Raw genomic sequence first — 27,318 nt, forward strand, 5'->3', positions numbered from 1 at the left:
AAAGAACTCATGGATCACCTGGATGTGCACTGCCAGGTGAGCCACAACCCTCTGGCAGGAGCAACCCCCTGTCCTTGGAGCAGGGCAGGCTGCAAAAAAACCTCCAGTTTCTTTGGAGAAGTGACAAATGAGGTGTGGGAATGCCCAGAAGTGAATGGATTTTATTCATGGAGAGTGTGTGAACATTAGCAGAAGCAAGAGTTGTCACAGGAAGCTGGCCAGGATGGTTTTGTCCAGAAAAAGGGAGAGATGTTTTAGTTAACCACTGGTTTTTTTTTTTTCTGTTCTATTTTTTGAGAATGTGACTTTCAGCATGAACCAGGTGCACTTTTCACTGAGATAAACCCAAGTTTAGCAAGGAATAATGTCCTGAATTGTAAGATATGTTTGTGTTCTAGCACCACCTGTAGAGCTGGGGCAGCTCTCTGCTGTTCTTTGGGCAGTTTTTTCTTTATCGCTCCTGCCATCAATCCTGCCTCCAGGAGATCTCATCTGTTCATGGGCCATTAATTATTAATTATCTTCTGTTCATGGGCCATTAATTATTAATTATCTCCTGTTCATGGCTGAGAAAATTCCATCATCCCATGAGGAGATGCTCTGCCCAGGGGAGGAGCCAAAAATTCCTACCTGGATACAATCTGACCTGGGAACAGCACAGCAGCCTTTGCCCCCTGCATTCCCAGAGGAGCAGCTTCCTTCCCCCTGCATTCCCAGAGGAGCAGCTTCCTTCCCCCTGCATTCCCAGAGGAGCAGCTTCCTTCCCCCTGCATTCCCAGAGGAGCAGCTTCCTTCCCCCTGCATTCCCAGAGGAGCAGCTTCCTTCCCCCTGCATTCCCAGAGGAGCAGCTTTCTTCCCCCTGCATTCCCAGAGGAGCCCAGGCCCATCTCCCCCATTCCTGGAGCTCCAAGGAAAACTCCCCCCTTGTGCAGATCCTGCTCCAGCAGAAGCACAGCTGGCACTGCAGGAGGCTGAGCCCCCCTGGGATGGGGCTGAGCCACCTCCCTGACCCACAGGGGGACAGGGCATTGCTGACTCTGGCATGATTTGTTTTCTCCTTTTGTACTGTTGCATTTGTATTTTTGGTTTTCCTAGTAAAAACTGTTATTCCTATTCCCACATCTTTGCCTGAGAGCCCCTTAATTTCAAAATTGTAATAATTTGTAGGGAGGGGGTTTACATTTTTATATTCAAGGGAGGCTCTGCCTTCCTCAGCAGACACCCGGCTTTTCAAACCAACCCAAACATTGCAAACCAGCCATCAGGGATTCCCAGGGCTGGAAACCTGGGACGATCCCCTGGGGAGGCCACGTACCTGCTTCAGGGCTGGTCTGGTTGCAGCTGCTCCCGATGCTGTTGGGGATGCCCGGCGTGGAGGGTGCCTGGAGCCTGGCCTGAGCCGGGCTGGCGTGTAGGGAGTTCCCCAAGGCCATTCCTGCCTGGGGGAGCATCCCGCAGCCCCCGCTGGCCTGCATCTGGTTGAGGAGCCCGGCCAGGTGGTTGGAGGGGGGCGGGCCAGCGGCGGGGCCGAAGGCGGGGTTGGGGTTGGGGCAGGGCAGCCCCTCCCCACGCAGGGGCAGCCCCGGGGCCACGCCGCCGGGCGCGCCCAGCGCGGGCTCTGCCAGGTGCAGCTGGGCGCCGGGGCAGGGCAGGGCGCTGCTGGAGCTCCCGCAGCCCGAGGAACTATTGCTGCTCCCGTGGGAGCTCTGACAACTCATGGACTGCAGGAGCTGCGACATGGAGCTGATGGGGAAGGAGCTTTGACTTGGCTTTCTTATCAAATCAGACCCAGCTTTGGGAAGCCCAGAGCTGTCCAGCTGAGACTGTCTCAGCAAGCTCAGCACCGTGGCGGTGGGCTGCTTCCTTTTCCTCAGAGGATCCTTTTGCTGAGACATCAGTTTATCTCTCAGCGCCGCCCGGCCGCTCTGCCCTTCCGTGGTGGGGAGGAGCACGTTGGCAGCAGGAGGGAACATGGGATTTAAAGTGCTGTGTCCTTCGGTGCTGCCGCCGCTGGCAACAGGTCCGGAATTGCTACTGCTGTTATTGTTGTTACCAGCAAGTTTATTTTGATTTGCTAGCTGTGCTTTGGCTGCTGCTGAGAGTAAACTGCTCGCTGGAAAAGAGGCAGCGTTGTGCTGGTTCAAGATCTGATTTAAAGGCATTCCCAGCAAACCAGGCTGACTCTTCAAGGAACCGCTTCCGGCCGATGCAGCGGGAAAAACTGCATTGTTGGGAGGATTTAACACATTACTCATTCCAGCAATTAACGGGTTAGGGATGTCCTTGTATTGACTGAGTCCGTCGTGCTTGGTGGAAGGGCTGGATGGCATGGATGGCCTCGGTGACCCTATGGTTGACCTCGGGGACCTGGGAGGGACTTTGATACCGCTACAGGACGACTGCGGCCCTACTGGAGGCAGCAGGAAGTTTCCGTGGTCGGACGAGGTGGAAGAAGAACGCGATCTTTGGGGAGAAGCCTCGATCCTTCCGATGCCGGGCGCCATCACGTGAACGGGGGACGTCACCGGCGAGGGGGACAGGGACGTGGAAGCCGAGTGCTGAACCCTTTGGACGTGAGCGCCATGGTTGATGTGGGCGGGTTTGACGGTGGGCAGGGGCAGGTTGCTGGGCAGGGGCACCACGGCGGGGGGCATGCTTACATTCATCACGGGTACCTGAGAGTGGACACTGGAGTGGAAAGTGGTGGGGTTCATGATCACGGGGTTCTGGTTCACCGGTTTGCTGGGAATTGGGTCCAGTATGCCAAGCGGATCCTTCTCGGATGTTAATGGCTTTTTCTGAAGAGCACAAGAAGGCGGAGGAGGAGGTGGGGGTGGGCCTTGGGGGGGTTTATGGTGGAACATTGCTCGTGGTATTTCCATACCAGCCGAAAAGTTACACACGGGTTTTTTCATGACTGGGCTCTTGGTGGTCAGGGTGGGGGAAAGAGGTATATTAGTCCTTCCAGCCATTGCACAGGATGACTGTATGGGAGAGCCGTGGAGCATGACTGACGGCGGGGACAGAGGCGTCCTGGTCATGTGGATAGGACTGGAGTTGGGCGCTCCGTGAAAACTGGGATTGTTCCTCGTGAAGACGTCGGGGCTTCCGAGCGGGTCAGTCCTGGGGGAGATGGAGCCGTCCCCGTAGATCTGCGATCCCGAGGACGCCGGGCTGGGCATCCCCCCGTGACTGCCGCGGTACGGAGACTTCTGCCCCAGTTCATTGCTCCCCAATCTCTGCCTGGGATAGGCAGGATGGAGCTCTGCTTGCTGGCTTCCAGCCATTTCTTGCACATAAAGCCTACCCATGGCATTAGATGCCCCCATCATCAACTTGAAAGGAGTCTTACATTCCGGCATCACAGAATTTGTAATTCCTTCATGTGATTTATTCCTCATCGACCTTGGAGTTGCTGCTCGAGTGGGAACTACCGGCGTTGCACCTGGCGTGGGAAACACACAACAGTTACTACTGGTGGCAAATCCAGTGTCCCACGTTTCAGGGCAAAGCTACTGAGGGTGAAAATATTCCCAAAAGCTCAGGGAGGCTTTGGCTGAACTTTTGCTTCAGCAGAAATAAACGCTCAATCACAGAGCGGCCGCTGGAACGATGCCTGCTCTGAACTACACAGTTGTAATTCCGTATCCCATAGAAATATGGACCATTTGACACCTTTTTCCTTGCCTTTTGCCTTTTCCAGCCTCCTGCATCTCCAGCATCCCCCCTCTGGCAGGAGGAGCGGGATGGCTGTGGCAGGGAAAAGGAGCCTCTGGCACCATCTATTGAGGACAGGAGGAACAAAGCCCATCCAGGACTGAGACTCAATTCCCACAGAAAAGCTCCTGTCCCAAATGCTGTCCCTGATGAGGCATCCTGAATGCCTTCTGTTTGCTTTCAGGATAAAAGCCCTGGGGATATTTGCATGTGATGGAAAAATTCCCTGTAAATCCCACTTTTGAGGCTACACCTTCTAACAAACACAAAACCACTTTCCTTCTTTAAGTAAAGAGATTTTTCTCCCAGTGTTTTACTTCCAGACTAGAAGCACAAGCAGCTCCAAGTCTGGGGCACTTTCTGCCACTTTTGCAGCTCTGGGAATTTGCAATTCAGCTCGTAGTGTTTGGCATGCAGCCTCTGGAAATGCAAAATTCAACTGGAATTGGGAGCTAAAAATTCTGTGTTCAAATGAACTCAGGAGTGCCTTGAAACTCCTCTAGTCATCTTTCCTTCAGCCTGGTCAGACAGCACTGACAATCCTGCCTTCATCTTATTTGCTCCAATGTAAGAGAAACAAATATTTCCCTTGTCCCAAAATACAATCAAACTCTCATTTAGGGGATAAAACTAAAGGCTGAACTGCAAAATAAAACAATTATGAGAGGCCTCACCTTGGGTGCTGGAAATAAGCAAATGGTCACATATAAATGTGCAAAATCTTGCTTACAAGGGGATTTATTGGGGAATTTTCTTTGCTTATGCACAAAATTTTAACCAGAGATAAAGCAAGAGCACATAAATACATAAATTACCTCCTTCATTTTGCTAATTTTTTGAAAACAGGAATGGAATTTAGGTACTACTCACTGAAAAAATTAAGCAGGGAAATGCTTAACAGAAACGTGGGAAATTACACTGAAAAGAATTTTCAAGAAAGGTTTCAAATCCTAAATTTCAATGGGAAAAGGCAGGGGCACATCAGTACTATGAACAGCATGGGCCTCTTAGCATTGGCACTTCTCTAAAACTCATTATTTCTTGGTTTTCTTATAATTTTTCCCCTTTGAAGTGGGAAGGGCAGTTGGCCAGGTGCTCTCACAGCAATGGGGGGTGCAGGGAGCTCAGGCCTTTTCCCAGGAGCTGCAACCCCAGAGCTCAGAAACAGAAACTCAGCCCCTTCCCTCCTCTGTCCTGCCCGCTGGCATTTGTAATTCTCTTCAGAGAATTGTGATCCTTACAAAATCCCTCCTTTTGGGTGAATTTCTGGGTTTGGAGCTGTTTCAGTGCTAACTTTGCTGTCACTCCAGGCCTCAGGGAGCCCCCCTGGTTTTACAACCTTTGTTTGGAGAGTATCTGTCAACTTCAGCCACCAACAGATTTCCTCACTTTTTTTTTTTATTGATGGGGATAATTAAAATGCTAATCCAGGTTGGTGGCCAAAAATAATCCTTGAGAAATGACAGTGGAGATCTCCTCTTGCTGTCTATTCTCCTTTACAATAGAATTTCCCATTTAGCCAAGTCCTTAGCCACATCCTAATCCCTTCATAATCACTTTATTCTGCTCCTCTAATTTCCCATGTGACAGAATATCAGACATATTACTACAGTTCCAAAAGATGAGAGCTAATGTATTTTCTTTGTCTAGAACAATCTGATATATTTTCCAAGAAAATCATGCTTTTAGTCTGGGCTGACCTGCTTTTAGACTCATTTTCTATCTACCTCCATCTCTGACTACTCCCTTTATTTATTCCTTCAATCTGCTTATTTCTGCACTCACAGTCAGACTTTCAGGGTGGTTTTGCATAGTAATTGTGTGTATAAAAATCAGATTATTACGTGATTCTGCATGATTTCATTTTACTCACTTGTTCCACCACCAGGACTAGTTAGAACCAGTGAAGGATGTGGTGCTTCCATGCTTTTATGAAGTGTAGCCACAGCAATAATTTTCCTTTTGTGAATGCATAGTTTGGTGACATCTTCGTCCGCTTTAACATCTTCAGCAGTTCTCTGCTTCACAGCAGCTCCAGGATCAAAATTAAAGACCTGGCAGTAAAATTCCAGCATTTAAAAGAATGACTACAGGCAGCAAAGTCTCCAAAGGCACATCAATTAGGAGTTTTATATGGAGTATAGAGGAATTCTCCTCTGTTCCTCATGCTCCTATACTGCTCAAGGGGTTCCTTGACAGAATGTTTGGAAACAACAAATAAAAAATGAATATATTTATAATAACGGAGTCAGATCCTCTGCAGGAGGGGCTAAGGCAGAGGGGAGCTGAATTTTATATTTTAAAGTCTAACTTTGGGTGGACACCATTTATTTTAGAGAAGATCTGAACAGAGTTTGAGTCACCAGCATGGGTAGCTCATAAATATGATTGCACCTAGATCCAAAATGATGCTGTGCTTTACCTTGGGAAGAACAAGAGGACATTCTAGGCCACACTTGCACGTTCCATCAGTCAGCAAGTAAGACTTCACCTGCTCCAAGCAGGATAATAAAGACCCACTGGGACTGCAAAGGAACAGAAATTATGAATACGAGCTCTTGGATAGGTCAGGACTTATATCTGCTCAAAAGGACAGTGGGTAAATATCACATTTTGTATTTTTTTCTCACAGCACTTCTTGTTTTTATTCAAGAATTGAGGTAATACTTACAAAAAAAACCCCAAACATATTTTAAAGGAAACAAAACTGTTGCAGCTGGGTCTCTTTATTGCACTGGGTTTGGTTTCATTCAGCTAAAATTTTGACCTTCTCACTGAAAGTAAGAAATATTACACCAAGGAGTCAGGCCAGCCAGTTCCTGATAAACTGCACTTGGATTTCTCCAACTCCCACCAGAAAATCATTATCTCCACTTCCCAAAATAGGGCACTGGGAACTCTGTTACAGCAAAATCACTAATTCATAATATGAAAAAACCTTCTCGTGTCCCCAGCCTGTAACTTGCAGATTGCTCTTTATTGCTGGGCCAGCTGAACTGTTTATCTGGAATAAAACCCTGGTTATTAATGGCAGCTGTAAATAGCCCTAATTCAAACAAAAACAGCTCAAGTGGAATAGTTTGGATCGTGAAAACACTTCTGACTCAAAATTCCAAGCTGTGACCAACTTTGGTACTTAAGAATCCAACACATAAACACCTCATCCTGCACGAGTCACATCTAAGGCAACATCTGCAAGTGACATTTAAAGTTCTGCTGACAGTTTAAATAAGTAATTTCTTTGCCAGGCATGCCCTGAAATAGTTATTTTTGGGAGAAGTGCTCAGGTTGAATCTGTGTAGCAGTGACAGTTCGGAGGGTGAGGAAGATGAAAGAGCAATCTAAAAATAAAGGTCCAGGTCTGGTGACTGGTCAGGAGTCAAACCTTCCCTGTCTGAAATCCTTGGGGAGCAGGGGGAAACTGCTCTTTGCTTTTATTTATTTTCATTAAAGCAGGATCCTGCCTGATCCCTTTGGATGTTCCCACCTGTCCTGATCATGCTCAGCCCAAACTCCACACTGGAGGATGGAGCAGCTTCCCAAGGGAGAATCCCACACTGACATTTGCTCTGGACCACCCCATCCACACCCAAAATCTCTCCAGACACTTTCTGTGATCATTAAAATCTCCTGTTAAAAGGCATTTCTGGGGATATGCTCTGCAGTGAGGATGCTGTTTTATTTTTATTGGCTAAAAAAGGCTACTTTTCCTGGGATATTTTTAGAAAAAAGCTGTTTTAAATAACCTTGGTGTGCTGTCTGCCTGGGCACCCACAACCAGGCTCCAGGAGATCCTGGGGTGAAAAGGAGTGTGCTGACAATCAGGGAGTGGGGAGGAAGGTCAGTGCCCTGAATCTGTGAGATGTGGGACCCAACATTCCCACTGCACACACAGGCAGGGTTATTTGTCCACAAAACCAACTAAATTTCAAAAAGGGCCATTTCCCCCCCCGTTTCTGCCTTGATCCTGGGCACAGCTGTAACAGCAAAGTCTCTTTTGTGTGCACCAAGTTATTGACACTTCTGTAACACAAAGGATAATCCACAGCTTGCTTTGTAAGAAACTGCCACAAAATCAAGGAATTGCAGACTGCTCTGGGCTGGGAGGGAGCTGAAGCTCAGCTGATTCCAGCCCTGGAATCACCTTCCACCATCCCAGGCTGCTCCAAGCCCCGTCCAGCCTGGCCCTGGACACTTCCAGGGATGATTTAGGCCCTACTTAGCAGCTCTGTTTTGCTAAGAAAAGCCCTGAGAGTCAACTCAGTGCTTCTACCAGGTAATGAAAACCAGTTAATGAATGGATTTAATCTTGATTTAATCCAAAGCAACTGCTGACAGCTGACAGGAAAGCATCTATGCTTTCCAAGGAGGCACAAACAGAGAGTCTTTATTCAGCTGGGATCATCTATTCCACTTGAATCATGTCAGATCTTAATATATCCACTAATTTTTCCCTGGGATGGCTGTGGAGTCAATATTGTTTGACCTTTCCTTGCCTCCAGGAACGCTGTGCATGCTGGCAGGGCAGTGAGGAGGTTGTGGAAACTCAATCCTGGAGGATTCAGCTGCCCTCAGAGCCCTGTGGATGCTCCATGTCAGGCAGGAGATTGGATTATTGGACTTCCACCCTTCCAACCACCACGTCCTGCTCTGGGCCTTAAACCACATTCATCAGAACCACTCAGAGAAGGGGACCAGAAAATTCACCAAAACTCAAAAAAATACTTGGGAAGAGGGCAGGAATGAGCTTCCCCAAAGCTGTTGTGTAAAACTTTTTAGGGTTGTAGAAAATGAAATTCAAAAGTTGAGTGGGATCATCAGGTACAGAAAACTATCAGAAAAATCACCAAAAAATAAAAAAATATATTGGAAAACCTGGGAAGAGGGCAGGAATAACATGAGCTTCCCCAAAGCTGGTGTGGAAAACTTTTTAGGGCTGTGGAAATGAAGTTCAAAAGCTGAGTGGGATCATCAGGTACATAAAACTATCAGGAAATCACCAAAGAATAAAAATATACATTGGAAAACTTGGGAAGAGGGCAGGAATAACATGAGCTTCCCCAAAGCTGCTGTGCAAAACTTGGTAGGGCTGTGGAAATGAAGTTCAAGAGCTGAGTGGGATCGTCAGGTACACAAAAACATCAAAGCATTATTTTCCTGATGTCTGGATACAGAGATTATTGGGGAAAAAAACCCTAATCCACAACTTTTCCTTTCCCATTGGTCTATGAATGAGGCAGAGGCCCAAGGAATTAGAGCTGATGAGAAATACAAGGGCAGGGTGGTTCCTCTGTGCCGTGGGTGTCACTGACATGGACTGGGTTTGGCTCTGCTGATGGAGAACACAAACAAGAAATCCTGCAATGCCTCTGATCCTTCATGGTAATTTAGTGTGAAACTGGAGTGTGCTCTGGCTCGTTAAAGACTTTTGTATTGGTAATGCACAAAATGTTGGGAGAAGTGGTGATTTTAATCACAGAACACTGGAAGAAATTTAAGCAAATAACTGAGTGATAAGCACGAATTTGTGTGATGCAAACCCAATGCCCCCACATTTTATAAAGCTAACTTTGATATGTTTTTCCAATAACATTTAATTTAGGCTCTCTTTGTCTGAACACATTTATTTCATAGCAATTTCAATGCATTACTTTGTGACCATTCCAGGGGGAAGCAAAAAAAAAAAAATCCAATAAACTAAGAAAATAAACAAATAAAGTATCTAAAGCTTTGGATTTAGGTTTATGTTCTTGGGTTTTTTCCCCACATGAGAGATGTAAGGGATCCATAAAAGCTAGGGAACATCAGTGATAGTGAACACAGAACCTTCATGGGCATAAAAATGGGTTTGGAGCGACTGAGTAGTGACATGACTTAAATTTTCTTGGAAAAGAATCACAAAATCCTGGAATGGTTTGGGATGGAAGGGATCTAAAGCTCATCCAGTTCCAACCCTTGCTCAGGGACATTTCCACTGTCCCAGGCTGCTCCAAGCCCCATCCAGCCTGGCCTGGGACACTCCCAGCATCCAGGGACAACCCCAGCTTCTCTGGGAATTCCATCCCATCCCCTCCCCACCCTCCCAGCCAGGAATTCCTTCCCAATACCCCCCCAAATCTCCCCTCCTTCAGCTTCCGAGACGATCTCGCACTTGAGGAACAGCTCCTTGAAGTTTTTGAGCAGAAGGAAGGAACCGGGTCAGGAATTTCCAGCACATTCTGGCCAAACTCCACCAAACACCAGCCCAGCCCCTGAGGTGACCTTACCTGATGTAGAGAACTCCACTTTGGTCCACCCTCCGCTGCCAACCAACGGGAACTTGCACTGCTGGTGGCCCTCCATCCGTGTCCCCTCCGTCACACTCCTTCCCACCATTCATTTTCCTGTTTCTGGTTATGAGTCTTCAGAGATATCAACAGCAAGGTGATATCCTTTTACTACATGTCATCCTGGCCTCCCAAAGCAGGCCCTGCAGCACAGCTTTCCCCAAATCCTACAAAGTGCATCGGGAGGCTCCAGCTCAGTTTGAAACCAAGTCCTTAAAAGTGGCCATTTTGGTTAATGAGTCACTTTCCCATTATAATCCACATTAAATATGCAATGTTTAACTCCTTATATATTCATAAGGATGAACTATATAGATAAAAATTAGTGCTTCCAACTTGGGAAAATCATAATTCACCAATCCTTTGTTACCTGTCAGAAAGGAGAATGGGGAAAAGGAGAATTTCTAGTTCAACAGCATGATGGCTCCAAGCTTGATGACTGTCTAAGATAACTTGTGTTTTGTGAAAGCTCGTCTCATTTTTATAAACATGAGTCAGATCCAATACCTCCAGGTATTACACCCTTTATATGCCACATTCTTTTTTGTTTTCTTTTTATCTTCTGGTCATGATCCAGGTTGTCTTCCTGAGGTTCTTTGCTGACTCCTTGGCTCCAATCAAACAGCCTGAAAGATAAAGATGTGGGAAACACGTGAGCCATCCTCTCCAGCCTGGGGCAGTAACTCAGGGAGATGTTTACAGCTGCAGCCATTTCCAGAGCTTCAAATCAAAGTTTTAAATGTCAATGGAACCATCAAAATAAGGCTCAGAGCAAAGAGAATCCTGCCAGCATTTTCTATTTATACGTGGATGTAATTGAGCTACATCTTAAAAGCTGCAAGAGTGCAAGTGCTGTTAAATAGTTGATGTGGAGTTTGGGTGAATTAAGGGATGCATCTTTTCACTGAATATTTTCACATATGCTTCTGTTCAGAACTATCAGCAGATGACTAAATTAATGCCCTTTAAAAATTGTTTAGAAAACTGAATGGATTTCATGTGAAGGAAGCTGCTTCTAGGCTTTGGTAATATCCATAAAAATGCAAACCTCCTGCATTTCGATTGAATTAAAATAATCATCCCACCAAAAAATTGGGTAATAAAAAGGGAAAAGCCAGCAGCAGTGACTGATCTCTGAATACCTTTGAAACAATCTGGATATCCTCAGGAATAATTCCCCTCAGAGATTTTTCTCTCATGACAGAAGTTAGGTCATTCCCCCCAAAATAGTTTTTTCAAGCTGACCAGGTGAGACTTAACACTTGAGACTGGACATTTATTAAGGTGAGACAAACATGGAATATGGGATTTAAATAGTAAATACACCAGGAAAAAGCAACAATCCTAAATTCAAATATAGGATGGCACCAATGACTGCTGTAGCAACATCATTAGGAGATTTAATCTGGAATCAAGTGTCAATCCTGCCTTATTCCCAACACTAACATTATGCCAACATGTTAAAACATAATAAATGTTATAGACCTGACTGATTTTAATAAGAAAAGGGATTTTTTTAAAGCCAGAAATGGAACATAAAGACATTTCTGCAATAACACCACATTACATCTATATTTAACAGTAATAACAGCTCCTTCCTTCAAGACCACTAAAGGAAGACTACGGAGGCATAAATATAGTCCTGGAAAATATTCCCTTAAGTACCCTCATGCAGAACATTCCCTTTAGGAGTGCTGCTTAGAAATGTAAAGTTCCAAATGCTCCAAAAAAAAAAAAAAAAAACCCTCACCAGGGTATTTCCAAGAAGGCTGTGGATAAAAGGAGCTGGTTGGACAGACCCCCTCGACTGAGGGGATGGAATCTAAACAACAGGGAAGTGGCCAAAGGTTGGAAACTTGGATGTGGCAGTAAGGTAGGAAAATCATAAAGAAAGGATTTATAAAAATCAAACTTGTTCCATCAGCAGCCAGCCTGCCATTGCTCCTGAGCAAAGCCAGCACTTTGCAGGCTCCCATGTGAAAGCAATCCTGGGCTGAGCAGGTTGTTAACACAACAATCCAGCGCTGGGTGAAAATCAACTTACACCTGTACAAGCTGGTTTTGCTCACTGCTGGGTGAGAAACAACTTACACCTGGAGAAACTGCTTTTACACCCTTAGAAAAATGAAAACTATCACTCACAAACAACTTTTCCTGCAGCAGGAGTTTGAGTGACCAGGAAATACAGAATAATAACTTGTTACTGACCAATAAAGGAATTGGCAAGGAAGCTCCTGACCAGTTGGAGCCACGCACCAGGTCTGTAACACTGGGTAAAAAGGAGTTCTGGGAATAAAGAAGGGGCTTTTTCCACCAGAAAGGACATGGAGTCTGTGGGGTTTATTCCCATGCTTGGAGGCTTTTCCCAACCTTAATGATTGTGTGATTTCAGCTTTTCTGCAGGGTGGAGGCTGCTGGAATGGGCTGGTGCTGCTCTGCAGGGACCTGGTTCCACTTTCCCAAGCATCCCAAGGGATGCAATCCTTGGCCAGCCCAGGGTGGGGAAGGGACAAGGGCCTGGTGAGCTCCTGCCCCACCAAGGTCACCCAGGATGTCCCATGGACACCTTGTCATGTCTCTTATCGAGACAATCCACCCTTTAATCTCTCAGGCTGCAACACAGAAATAGGATTTGGAGAGCTCCTGGCAACAGTTCAGGGCTTGCTCAGGTTTTCAGTTCAGAAATTTGGGGGTTTGAGTGGTTTTATCCTGATTAAGGAGGGAGCAGATGAGGTTTCATCAAAAGCAGACCAGAGTTTCCCTTATTGCTGAAAGCTGCAGTGGCTTTTTTACTGTAGAAAGGCTAAAACAGGTAAAAAAATGTCCCTGCTATTCTGGATTAATTGAGAATTAACCTTCTGTAGTGCAATAAAATCAGAAAATGTATCAAATACTGGGGGCCCCGGGGCAGGGGAAGTTGCTCATGTCTCAGCCCAGCCTTGCTGTGGCTCATGTTGCTATTCAGGGCCATTATGAGCAAATCATACCCAGCAATTGCATATTTTTGCAAAAGACACCTCAAAGTAACTTTTTATTTCTGCAGGGTCCTGCCTCAGCTCCCATTCCACCTCCACCACAGGATCCTCACCATCCAATCAGATAAACTTTGGACTGGGGAGAAACAGGACTGAAAAAAGCTAAAAAATCACAGAACTGTTTCAGCAGTGAAAAGTATTTAAATTTTTTTTAGGAAAAAGAGCAGGGTTAGGTGGGATATTGGGGAGGAATTGTTCCCTGGGAGGGTGGGGAGGCCCTGGCACAGGTGCCCAGAGAAGCTGGGGCTGCCCCTGGATCCCTGGAAGTGTCCCAGGCCAGGCTGGATGGGGTTTTGGAGCAGCCTGGGATGGTGGGAGGTGAGGATTAGAGAATCTTTAAGGTCCCTTCCATCCCAAACCATGCTGGAATTCCATGGTTCTGAATCCCACTCTCCTCCAGGTACAAAAACACTTCAACCCCCACACTCCCCTAAGCAGGAGCAGTGACCAGAGCTATTCCCAGCTCCCCAAATTTGACTTTGCTGTGCAATTTTCTGTGCTGGGAGGACACCCCGAGGTGCCTGGGTGTGGTGAGATGCAGGGAACTGGGCTGGGGCTGCCTGGGAGCTTCCAATTCACACATAATCCATGTTTTACAGGAAATACTCATGGAAGTGAGATGTTTTTCCCTAAATTCCAGCACAGCTCCATGTGGATTTCCACAAAGTAAAGCCCCCCTCGACATAATCCATGTTTTATAGGAAATGCTCATGGAAGTGAGATGTTTTTCCCTAAATTTCAGCACATTCCATGTGAATTTACACAAAGTAAAGCCCTGCAAGTTGCTCTAGGCACAAATGGCACAGGTAAGAGCTGCCCCCATCCATATTTTCCATGCTGAAATTCCATCATAAACCACACGTGGGAAGTTCCTGGGTGTTCTTTGATTTAATTCATTTAATAACACCACACAACTCAAAGTTCTACTGGGGCAGAGATTTACAACAACAGGACAGGAGGGAACAGCCCCAGGCTGGCCCAGGGCAGCTCAGGGTGGGACCAGCAGGAATTTCCCCATGGAAAGGGGCTCAGGGATTGGCACTGCCCAGGGAGGGTTGGGGTGCCCATCCCTGGAGGTGTCCCAGGAATTCTGGAGGTGGCACTCAGGGCTCTGGGTGGGGACAGGGTGGGCATGGGGCACTGCTGGAACTTTGGGACCTTGGAGGGATTTTCCAGCCTCATTTCTGGGATCCTGAGCACCAGAATCCCAAGGCTTTTCCCAGAAGGGAATATCCATCAATCCCACCCCAGCAGCAGAGGTGGCCCTGCCCCAGCCCCTCCTGGCAGAGAACATTTTGTGCTCCCCCACAGCTCCAAACCCCTCACACCAACAACAGAAAAGGAGCCCGGAAAATCCCATTTTTTGCCTTTTGGGGGAAAAATTCTTCCTGGCAAGCGTGCTCAGGCCTCGGCAGGGGCTGCCCAGGGAGGTTTGGAGGTATCCCTGGAATTCTGGAGGTGGCACTCAGGGCTCTGGGTGGGCACTGGGCACAGCTGGCACTCCATGGTCCTCAGGGCTTTTCCAGCCCTGCGATTCTGTGAGTGCAGAGCCCCCCACTCCTGATGCACCATTCACCCCATCCCTGCATTCTCTGAAATATTTTGGACTGGGATGCAAAGAAGTTGGATTTTGGACCAAACCCAAAGGATCCTGGACACTGGAAGGAATCCAAAGGGCTGATTTGCATCAGCCATGGAATAAATCCCTCTCCTCAGTCATCTCCTGGCAGCTCCAGACAAGCCCTGTTATCTCACCACAGCTTCCCACATCCAAACCAGTGACTGCTTCCTGCCCTGTGCCAGCACATCATGTTTAGATTTGTTTTGCAGTCCAGTTTCATTAGGCTAGCCTTCGGAAGGTTTCACTGGAGAGCTATGCAAAAAACTACACAGAATTCCTTTCCCCTTCAGCCCCCTCATCCCCTTCCCCACAAGGAAAATTTCTCCTCCATTTTCATCTGCTGCAAGTGTGGTTTCAATTTTTAATGGGACTCTCTCTCTCTTTTTTTTTGAAATGTTGGGTTTCAGGCAGCCTCTTTGCACACTCAGCTGTTAATATTTACTTTAACAATTTTTGAGTCAAGTGGGGAAAAATAGAAGACTCAATAGGATTAAGAAGAAATTTAAATGAGATATTAATTGTCTGGATACCAATCTGTTACATATGATAAGAATAATATTTATTTTATTAGTAAGTGGATGTTGAGCCAACTAAGACAAATTTTGGCAGGTTGATATTGCAAATCATGGAATGATTTAGGTTGGAAAGACCTTAAAACCCATTTTGTTCCATGCCCAGGGACAGTTTCCACTATCCCAGGTTGCTCCAACCCTCTGAGTGATAATTTTTTTCTTATTCAAATAGAATCTAAATCTTTCCCTTGTCCTCCAAATACTTTTGGTGCTCCATTACTTTTTTCTTACCTGAAGTGCCCAACAATGGCATGGATCACAAAGGGGCTCCACAATCCCTGCCTGGCTCTCTGAGGCACAAATCCCAAATCCCACCTGTGCAATGGGCACATTTTGAATATAAAGCTTTGCAGGCATTTAGAAAAAACACCAAACACTGCTCAGAGACACAAATTACAATCTCATTTTTGAGATTTTCCTTTCTAGCACTGAAAAACCTCCAAAATGAGAAATGCTCTCAAATCACAGTCCTGGGGTTTCAGAACTAATAAGGAATTTTAGCTCCTTAAAAAGCATCACTTTCAAAGCACTCAGTGAAAAGGAGTTTTTTATTTAGTTACCACTTGCACATTATTAATCTGTTTAAGTCTATCAAAGCAATTAGCCAGGATTCTCCTGTATCATCTAATTAGATACAAATGTTGCATCATTTTTTTGGGAATGCTTTCCCAGTTTGAAAAGCAGCATTCTCCTGACTAATTAGATCAGTGGTGAATACTTTATGAGGGCCTATTTTTAGGCCAGTGATTCAACAAACAAAAGTGCCTGAAGTAGGAAGGAAACCTTGAATCCTTCAGGATTCTTTTCCTTGGGGTGGTGTCCAGGGCCATGCACAGCTCTACACATGATTTACTCATGGTTTACTCATGGTAAAAGTGATATATTTGTGATATATCTCAAAAACACATTTCACTTGTAAATACAGAGGATCCAGAAAGTTTTGCCACAACCAGAGAATTGCTCTGCACTGACTTCATTAAAATGAACATTTTAAACTGCCCCAGTGCCAGCTCTCTCACACCAGTCCAAGCAGCTCTGACATTGAGTTATTTCTCACTTTTAAAGCAGTTTTTTATCTATAACAAGGTTTGTATTATCTTTTTTTTTATGCCACTCCTGATGCTGTGGAGTATTTTAGGACTGGAATGGAACCACTCAATAAAATAATTCCCTGGAGGTGCCCAAGGAACACCTGGATGTGGCACTCAGTGCTCTGGGCTGGTGACAAGGTGGGACTGGCCACAGGTTGGACTCAGGCTTGGAGTCCTTTTCCAGCCTGGATGATTCCCTGACAATCATTTGGATGAATTAATAAATACCAAAAGCCATAAATATCCATCAATAACAAAAAAAACCCTGGAATTCTCCAGACCCCTGGATGTTCCCCAGCTCCCAGCCTGTTCTCCCAGCATGTGGATGGGAAATTTATTTTCCCAAGCCTCCAAAGCAGCCACTTCAGTCCTCCACTAATAAAACAACACAAAAATCATTTTAATGGAGAGAAAAAAAGTGATTTATGTGCATGGAATCTAGCTGATCTCTAAGAGCATGTCACATAAATCCCTTTCCTTGGAGCATTTTGGATCAGGGTGCTGTTAAGTGGTCAGATATAAATCTGATATCAACAATCAGATATCAGTAATGAGATATAAATCTGGTATCATTAATGAGATAGAAATCTGATTTCCTTCCTACCAAGGAAAAATCAGAATATCCTCAATTTTGGGGATTTAATTGTGCCTGTAAATCCATCCAAGGCAATGGACAACTGGGCTGAGCTGGGAAGGAGCAGGATTCCTTTATGGACAGCACCAATCCCTAAAATCTTTCCCCTAAAATCTTCTTTTAACCCATTTTTCTGTGCAATTCCCAAAGTTGGAAGCAACTGAGGCTGTCACTTCCAATGAAAGAATGGATAAAGTCCATCCTCCCAAGAGACCTCTGAAAGGCTTTGCACAAAAAAAGCCAAAAAAAAAAGGGCAGGAAATAAAAGGATTTTGTTTTTAACACTCATCCCTGGCTGTTCACTATGAATTTATTAATATTTATTTATCATTCAATAACATATTTATTAAATCCACCCCATGGAAAGACAGCCAGGATGCTCTTCCAGCTTTTCACCACATGGAATTTTTTCTTTTGATGAAAAATGGGATTTTCTCATGTGACCCAGACTTGCTTTGTGTCAGCATGACGGCAGCACTCAGATTTTGTCAAAATTAAAGTTAATATTTGGTGTACACCAGAAATCAGCTAAGAATGATGCCACTGTCATCCAAACCTTTCCTAGGGAATATCACTCAATGGAAAACTCCTGAGCAATATGTTAATGAGAATGGAGAAACTTCACATCCACTTTATTTTAGGGGAGTTTGGATAAAGAAATGAGGGATTTTCTTTCAATTCTTGTGTTTCAGCCTTCCAAAAAAGCTGATATTATTCAGCATAGTTCTGCAATGCTTTTATAATGAAGACTATATGAATTTCAGGAATTTTTGATAGAGAATGCTCAGAAAATATATAATACACAGCTGAAGAAAGTGAGGAGGAAATAACTTTGTAAGTTATATAAATAAATATTTGTAAGTGTTTGGCTTTGTTGTACATTATTGACTTAAGAGGTTACCAGGGAAATGGAAATTTGGGAAAATAAAGATTTAATTTAAAGGAAAAAAAATACATTTGAACAGAACTCTTTAAAAAAAAAAAAAGACCATGGAAATTCAATTAGATTTTAGCCAAACAACTCAAAAACAGGAAAAAAAAAAAATCAAGATTCCTGGAAATCTGAGGAAAGGCTCTGAGCACAGCAATAACAATTTTTGAATAGCCCCAGATCTCCATGAATTTTGAGACCAAAAATGAAGCAATAAATGGCAAAAAGGAAACCCAGCCTCCCATATGTTCCATGCAGAGGTTTCAGTAAACAATACTGACCTCTTTTGTGTCAGACACCTGAAGTTGAGGATGGAGCAATATTTCAATAATTTGAATTATTCAGCCCGAGTTCCTGTGCAGGAGAATGTCAGAAGTGTAGCAAGATTGCAAATTAAACCCATAAATTATGCTTTTGTGCCAAAGTAGTAATCATGTGACTGTACTATTTTTAGACCCTTGGAATTTTTTCTCCAAGTGCCCCTTTTGCAATTGTTTATTGAATTACGTAGCTCTGCTCAGCAATTTCCCTGATGAAAATACACTTAAGGTATTAAAAAATATATGGGAACAATAAAAATCAGCTCTTCAGACACCTTAGTGCAAACCCTCCTGCCTTATCTGGCATAAATGGAATAATATTGGAGAGGCTGGACTGCCTCTGGACCCTGAAAATCTGATTAATCTCTCCATTAGCAGATAATTACTTACTAATTGAATGTAGAAGTATTTGGAGAATTTGGCCCTACTATTTTCCTACTATTTTATTTGAGAGTTTTCTGTTTTCTAAAAAAAAAAAAAATAAAATTCAGAAGTTCAAGGATATTTTTTTAAAAAAGTGATTTTAATTCTTTTAAATGCCAAATGTTTCCTTCTTGCTGTAGCAGAGATTCATTAGTTATGAGTTTAATCATTTTAAAATCAATCTCAATGAAGATTTGTATTCATGACCTTTCCTTCTCCAGCCCCTTTTTCTACTCACACTGCTCGAAGTCAGCTCTTTCCTGAGTTCCCCATTTGATTAAAAAAAATATTATTGCTCACCCTGCCATCAAAACATCACCTTTGTTTTGGTATTTAAAACCAGGAAGGCCCATAGAAAGCAATTTTTAATGTATTAATTAAGAGCAGGACAGGGGATTGAAATGAAAATGAAAAAATCCTGACCTTTTTCCTCATTAAGCATTAGATTGAAGGTGGGACTGTTCATCTTGTTCACTCCAAGCTGGAAAATAATCAGTTAAAACAAAAAATAAGCAACAGTGAGCAACACACCCCACTAAGGACATTAAGATCCCAATATTAAATTACTCTTAATTATTTCTTCATATTTATAAGCACTTAGAAAGGTTTCTTAGGATAAACGATGGAATAACTATTTCCACTTCTTGTACACATTTCATTTCTATCAAACATCACAGCATGGAAAAATGAATCTAATATTTTAAAAACTGCCAATGGATGATTTCTTTTTACAAGATCAGCCTCATTCCATTTAATCTGAATTCTGGCAACAGAAATTATCAAAATCCTTGCCTGTACACAACCCCCCCACTACTTTTAAATAAAATTTTGTGCTTCAGGAGTGTCTGGCTGCCCCAACCGCCTCACTCAGATTTACTTTTCAGCAAGCCAAGGCATTTTGAGCCCACTAAAGGGAGCAAAGTGCCTCAGAGGTGGTGTCTGTGCATTTTGGGATGAATTCTGACATCACAATCACAATCAGCTGTGCTCACACCATCACCTTCATAAGGATCAATTGCCTTGGCCAATGAAGTGTGAGGAGGGGAGCCTGAGGAGTGAACCAGCTGATTTTAGGATTTTAGGATAAAATCAGCTTCAGAGCAGGGCTGCTCAAACGTACCTTGGAGGGGATTTGCCATCCAAAAATGACAAATTTCTTTTTAATGCTCAGCAAGATGGTACCTGCTGGTGATGCTCAGCTCTGCCCTGCCAGGTATCCCTGGCTTTGCTCAGAAAAATCTGATTTTCCTGCATGAGGAATACCCCCAAAGCAGACAGAAAAAGTTTGATTCTCTTCAGAAGGAGCTAAACAAAAGGGTGAATCACAGTCAAGAATAAGAGAATTCCACCAGCTCATCAAAGCAAGGAAAAAAAAAAAAAGAGAGTAAAGCACCCAGAAATTAAAACCATGTGGCCTTTAAGGATGCAGCACATCCAAGAGTTGAGAACAAAGCTCCAAAGAAGATAAGAGCCTGGAAAATGCACTGCTTCATCCCAGCTGAAGGACAATATATATCCCAACTCACAACTCACACAGTTCTTTATTCTCTGAAAGTGCCCCAAAAAACAGCTCTGGAATTGCCTAACGCAGATATTGAGGACGTTCTGCTCCAAAAAGTGAATTATTGGGGGATATGTGGGCAAAGAACCACTCAGGCAATCCTTCACCACAACATATTTAATTTTTGTGCTGCAGGTATTTATTTCTCATGTTCCTCTGCAGCAGCTCCTGGACTCCAACTTCCAAAGGCTGCTGAACCCAAATTTCCCTCTGTTTGAAATATCAGCTTTTCAAAGCATTTTATTTAAGAAAACAAAGGTCCTTTGGCTCATTTTTACTGCACACTTGCAACTGAAAGGTGCTGCCATGGATGGAGAAGGTTTGCAGGGAAACGAGACAATTTTAACCCCAAAATTAAGGAGACAGAATGAAAACGAGGTTGTGAATGAAGGGGGAGAGCAAAATGCTCAGCCCATGCCCAGTGGGGAAGGTCAAAATTACTGAAATTTTCTCTGGAAGCTCCTTCTTTGTGTGTTTTCTAAAGTTTCCTGACAGTGATAGGTAAAATATCCCATTTTTCCATCCATATTTGCAGTCAGATATGAGGTAAAACAAAAATCCCTTGGCCTGTTTTCTCTTTCCATCTCTCTGAATTACATTTGGTGCAACCTGAACTTGCTTTTTAGTTTTTGGGGTTTTTTTAATCTACAGAGCAACCCCCACCACTGCTTTGATAAAACCCTCTTATCTCTTTTTTCTGCCCATCCTACAGTGTTCCCTTTTTTCCTACAATAAACAAACCCAACCCTTTCAGCTGTTCTTTAAGAGCCCTGATTTCTAAATCTGGCATGCTTGCTCTGCTTTGCATTCCTCTGGCTAATACTAATTTAAATGACATTTATTTCTTAAAATTCAATAAATAAACATCAAAATTTATTTAAAAATAAAGAATAAATATTTAAATATTTTTAGTATTATTTTTTAGAATTTTTTTAAAATTATAAGGGTAGGTCCAATATTGCAAAACAGCTCCTTGCCTTTGATCTCACAAAGAGCAAACACACACCAAGAAAATCTGGGATATTTTTATGGAATAAAGAGATTCCAGTGGAAGAATCCAAGGATGGTTGGAGGGACTTTAAAGCTCATCCAGGTGTCCCATAGGCGGGGACACTTTCCCAGGTTCCTCCATCCTGGCCTTGGACACTTCCAGGGATGAAGAATCCACAACTTCTTTGGGAATCCTGTGCCAGGGCCTCACCACCCTCACAGGGAAGAAGAGATTTACATAGAATTCCACCAAGGAATTTTGGGAGCTCTTGTGTCAGCTCTCCCTAATCAGGGACAGTTCTCAAAAAAACAAAAAAAAGATTCCAAATGAGTTGTGACCATCAATGATTCTGTGGGAATGCTGCACACACCAGTTCAGAGGGGATCAGACAGAATTCCACATTTCCTCTGAAGAAAAAAAGTCCTGGTAAGAATGAAAATGTGTTTCAAATCCTTATTTTGATCCAACAAATATTGTGCAGTGACTCACTAAGATGCCCAACACTACTGTAGATGTAACTTTATTTAAAAATAAAACCACACACATTCCTTCAACTGGGCCACTTCAGATTAGGGATCTCTTCAGCCTTTTCTGGAGGGATTTAAAAAAGCTTTGGAGAAATCTTAAAGCTATGGAATTAGCCTGGTATTTATAGCTCCGTTTCCAAGCGTGTTCTCTGAGCTTCCTAGGACGTTCCTTTTCCCCATCTGCTGGTTGTTGACATGCTGTAACCTTGTATTTTGATTAGGGAAAATCTAGAAGAATAAGAGCATTTGATTTGATATTGTGCTGGAGAGGTCTGGCTCCACCTCAGGCAGCTCCACTTTGCTCCTCCAACACCATCCAGGGCAGGAATGGTGCTGCAGATTTTCCAGCAGAGAACTGGAGTTCTATTGTTTGGTTATGTCAAAATATATTATTCCCAATTATGACTAATGCTCCCTCTGAATCACAGCAGCACAAAATGCTGGTTTTTCCCCATGAAAACGCTGTGCCTCACAAGCTGACTAGATAATCTCTTACATTCAGGTCAAGAAAGTTTTTTTTCCTTTGTTTTCTTATCAAAATTCCATGTCTGGGTGCACTGTCTACCTTCCACCAAGACAAGAACTGCTGAACTGTTTACTTTACTTTTCTACTCCAGCACCATAAAATGCTGAAAATTCCTCATCTTGTTTGTTTTTTTTAATGTTGCCTCAAATACCTTGTCTTAAAACTTGGCCGCTGCAGTGTAAAACTACCAAAAAACCAAAAATTCCAAAGTTTCCTAAGAATACTCACCTACATTGCTTCTCATGGTCTTGCTTCAAGTTATCTTGGGGATCTTTTAGGCTTTTTTAGAATTGCTGCTGCACTTTGAGCTTTGCTCTAGACAGTCTCCTGTGGTGCTCTCGATGATGGGCTATGTCCATTGGGGCCGGCTCCTTGCCTCCCTCCACCCCTCATGTGAGGAATTCCTGCACCCCACTTACATCTGCTGAGATAATCACAGGATTGCAATTAAAACAATGAGCCAAAGGTTTGAATTCCTCTTTTCTTCATTGCTTTGTAAGCCCCTACACCATTGCTTTGTAGCACAAAAAAAGTAAGGTTTGTTTCTAAGGAATGGCTTTGACTGGAACTGAAGATGCCTTTGGAGTTGTACTGAGCCACACAAAAACCTCCAGCTAAAGATAAAAAGCTGAGTTTTGGAGCTGTGGTTCTGAAAAAATCCTTGGTGAGGTAGAAGGTTGCCTTGGGCTGGGGGTGTGTGTTCTGTCACCACCCGTAGAGGTGGGGCAGCTCTCTGCACTTTTTTCTTTATCTCTTCCACAACCAATCCTCCCTCCAGGAGATCTCTTCTGTTCATGGGCCATTAATTATTAATTATCTCCTGTTCATGGGCCATTAATTATTAATTATCTCCTGTTCATGGCCAGTGAGTGTCCCTGCATGGCTGAGAAAATTCCATCATCCATGGGGAGATGCTCTGCCCAGGGGAGGAGCCAAAAATTCCTACCTGGATCCAATCTGACCTGGGAACAGCACAGCAGCCTCTGCCCCCTGCATTCCCAGAGGAGCAGCTTCCTTCCCCCTGCATTCCCAGAGGAGCAGCTTCCTTCCCCCTGCATTCCCAGAGGAGCAGCTTCCTTCCCCCTGCATTCCCAGAGGAGCAGCTTCCTTCCCCCTGCATTCCCATGGGAGCAGCTTCCTTCCCCCTGCATTCCCAGAGGAGCAGCTTCCTTCCCCCTGCATTCCCAGAGGAGCAGCTTCCTTCCCCTGCATTCCCAGAGGAGCAGCTTCCTTCCCCACTGCATTCCCAGAGGAGCAGCTTCCTTCCCCCTGCATTCCCAGAGGAGCAGCTTCCTTCCCCCTGCATTCCCAGAGGAGCAGCTTCCTTCCCCCTGCATTCCCAGAGGAGCAGCTTCCTCCCCCCTGCATTCCCAGAGGAGCCCAGGCCCATCTCCCCCAGCCCTGGAGCTCCAAGGAAAACTCCCCCCTTGTGCAGATCCTGCTCCAGCAGAAGCACAGCTGGCACTGCAGGAGGGCTGAGCCCCCCTGGGATGGGGCTGAGCCACCTCCCTGACACACAGGGGACAGGGCATTGCTGACCCTGTCAGTGCTTTATTTTATTTTTTGTACTATAGCATTTCTATTTTTTTAAATTTTCCTAGTAAAGAACTGTTATTCCAATTCCCATATCTTTGCCTGAGAGCCCCTTAATTTCAAAATTATAATAATTTGCAGGGAAGGGGTTTACATTTTCCATTCCAAGGGAGGCTCTGCCTTCCTCAGCAGACACCTGGCTTTTCAAACCAAGCCAAAGGTCCCACCACCAGAAGGAAAGGAGCTTCCTCTAAAGGCCTCGAGAACTCGACAGCAAAGCATCGTAAGAATTCATTTAAATGAATCATCTGATTTTGAATTGATCAAAATTAAATAGCAACAATAAATTAATGATAAAATTATCTGTACTGAGTGTATGGAAATGGACTCACACAGCGACTACAGAATTTGGGGGCTTTTTTAATTCCATGCACATCCCTAACAATAAACTCCTCAAAAAGTTGCAGGAATCCACTGATGAGCTATAAATAATGAGCTATAAATGATGAGCTATAAATGAGTCTTGGCTCAGGTACAGGACACTGGTGAATCCCCAGTTGGAACAGAAGCTGTTGGACCATGCAATCCCAGAATGGTTTGGTTTATGTACATAATTCAATCTGTTCCAGAGACCCAACAAAGTCCTGCTATGTTCTTGTTAAATCTGGAACTAAGTTACTGAACTTTAAACTAAGCTTTAGGGCCTTTACTCGCCAACACAGTTTCTTAAGGCACTTATAATGTATTTCTACTTCAAACTACAACTTGCACTTATTTAAACCTACACTTCTACATCACATCTATGTGGCTTAATAGATCTTAATTTCTCTAAAGGCTTTAACTGAACCCCTGCATTCCCTTCCCTGCTCACATTCCAATAGCTTGGGATGGAAGGGACCTTACAGAGCAGCTGATGCCAGCTCCTGCCACGGGCAGGGACACCTTCCCCATGTCCAGCTTCTCCAAGCCCCATCCAAGCTGGCCTTGGCTCCTGACTCCCTATAGGAATATAGGGAATGTCTCCTGATTCCCTATGGGAATATATGGAATGGCTCCTGATTCCCTATAGGAATATAGGGAATGTCTCCTGATTCCCTATGGGAATATATGGAATGGCTCCTGATTCCCTATAGGAATATAGGGAATGTCTCCTGATTCCCTATGGGAATATATGGAATGGCTCCCGATTCCCTACGGGAATATATGGAATGGCTCCTGATTCCCTATGGGAATATAGGGAATGGCTCCTGATTCCCTATGGGAATATAGGGAATGGCTCATGACTCCCTATAGGAATATAGGGAATGGCTCCTGATTCCCTATGGGAATATGGGGAATGTCTCCTGATTCCCTATGGGAATATAGGGAATGGCTCCTGATTCCCTATAGGAATATAGGGAATGTCTCATGATTCCCTATGGGAATATATGGAATGGCTCCTGATTCCCTACGGGAATATATGGAATGGCTCCTGATTCCCTATGGGAATATAGGGAATGTCTCATGATTCCCTATGGGAATATATGGAATGGCTCCTGATTCCCTATGGGAATATATGGAATGGCTCCTGATTCCCTATAGGAATATGGGGAATGTCTCATGAGTCCATATAGGAATGTAGGGAATGGCTCCTGATTCCCTATAGGAATATAGGGAATGGCTCATGACTCCCTACGGGAATATATGGAATGGCTCCTGATTCCCTATAGGAATATAGGGAATGTCTCCTGATTCCCTATAGGAATATAGGGAATGGCTCCTGATTCCCTATGGGAATATAGGGGATGGCTCCTGATTCCCTATAGGAATATAGGGAATGGCTCGTGACTCCCTATGGGAATATAGGGAATGGCTCCTGATTCCCTATGGGAATATGGGGAATGGCTCCTGATTCCCTATAGGAATATAGGGAATGGCTCCTGATTCCCTATGGGAATATAGGGAATGTCTCCTGATTCCCTATGGGAATATAGGGAATGGCTCCTGATTCCCTATGGGAATACAGGGGATGGCTCCTGATTCCCTATAGGAATATAGGGAATGGCTCGTGACTCCCTATGGGAATATAGGGAATGGCTCCTGATTCCCTATGGGAATATAGGGAATGTCTCCTGATTCCCTATGGGAATATAGGGAATGGCTCCTGATTCCCTATGGGAATATAGGGAATGGCTCCTGATTCCCTATGGGAATATAGGGGATGGCTCCTGATTCCCTATGGGAATATAGGGAATGGCTCCTGATTCCCTATGGGAATATATGGAATGGCTCCTGATTCCCTAACACCTGCCTGCTCCTGAGCCCTTTCCACCCTCCCCGTGCTGCTCCAGAGGCTCAGTGCCCCCAGCTCTGATTCCCTGCTGGAATCCCCCTGACCGCCTGGAGCCTGCCCAGGACTGGAGTCAGTTATTGGGATTCTTGCAGAGGTGAGATGGATTGGAGCTCATTAGGTCAAAGGCACACCCCAAAGGGTCCATGGGGACTTTAAACCCTCCGATCCCAGAGCTGAAGGACTCTGGCTCAGGCACACCTGGGCAGCAAATTCACAAGAATTGGGCATTTCACATTTTTCCCCAAATAAATCTACATGAAACTCAAGTGCAACGTCGATGATTTTTGAATCCTTCAGCAAATGGGAAGAACGAGTTCTGATTTTCAGATCACCTCCTTGGAATCTCTTTTAAAGCCATTTGTTAGCACAGTGAAGGTCTGGGTTGTTGTTAAAACCTTCTCCTGTCACAGAAAACCCTGACAGAAAATGGGAATGAAGAATTTCAGATAAGCCAAACAAACGGGGTGCAACCCCTGTGACAACAGAAGTCACAGAGTGCACTGGCTGTGAAACCAAATACAGCATTTCCCATGATTATTTAAATATCTCAGTCAGGTTTAGAAGCAAAACCTGCACTTCTGCTTCACTGATTTCATCAGTATCCCCAGTTTAACTGGGTTTTCAATTGATCTTCCCAATTTAAGTGCAAAATTAGGGCCCAGCATTTTGTAAAAATGGGCATTAATGACTCTTGGTTGTCTCAAACTGCATTTGCCAACCTGGCAGAGCCTTTCAGAAATGTTTTTTTTTTCACATTTAAAATAAAAATTATTAACTCTGTGAAGTTCTTCCCCAACCAATATGACTTCATAAATGACACCCTATAAATTATGAATACATATTTACATTTCCTTAAGCACTGGGGCACTAGAAAATGCCAATGTTTAGTCTCTACATGGGGTTTACCTGTTTTTAATACTCTGTATTAGCAAGGAACATTCAGTCCATAGATATTATTGAATATATAGATATTAATGAATGGAAGGATCTCAAAACATGATCATTTTATGCAGGTTATTCATATAATTATAATTTATCTTCACAGTAACAAAAACAGATAGAAAGATGGTATAACCTACCATTAAAGAATTTGCATAAAAATGTATTTTAGATCATAATTCCACTATGGATGTAACATTCTTCATATAAAATCATACATTAATGTTTAAACACATCG

At 44.1% G+C, this 27,318-nt stretch overlaps 1 protein-coding gene across 4 annotated transcripts in view; it reads right to left on the bottom strand.

The window, feature by feature from the left end:
- The window catches only part of MBD5 (methyl-CpG binding domain protein 5), a 121,817-nt gene that overhangs the window by 24,826 nt on the left and 69,673 nt on the right, over positions 1–27,318 (bottom strand). For 2 of the 4 annotated variants that reach the window (XM_031505459.2, XM_031505456.2), the window contains exons 4-9: positions 22,505–22,700; positions 19,095–19,152; positions 9,985–10,670; positions 6,141–6,243; positions 5,592–5,772; positions 1,317–3,446 (exon numbers count right to left, since the gene is read on the bottom strand). In XM_031505459.2, coding sequence (XP_031361319.2) covers positions 1,317–3,446; positions 5,592–5,772; positions 6,141–6,243; positions 9,985–10,097 — 2,527 coding nt within the window. In that variant the 5' untranslated portion in view covers positions 10,098–10,670; positions 19,095–19,152; positions 22,505–22,700. The remainder of the gene's footprint in view (positions 1–1,316; positions 3,447–5,591; positions 5,773–6,140; positions 6,244–9,984; positions 10,671–19,094; positions 19,153–22,504; positions 22,701–27,318) is intronic. The other 2 variants (XM_031505457.2, XM_031505458.2) reach the window with 2 other exon arrangements.

The sequence above is a fragment of the Lonchura striata genome, chromosome 8 (assembly GCF_046129695.1).
Source record: "Lonchura striata isolate bLonStr1 chromosome 8, bLonStr1.mat, whole genome shotgun sequence".
Lineage (NCBI taxonomy): Eukaryota > Metazoa > Chordata > Aves > Passeriformes > Estrildidae > Lonchura > Lonchura striata.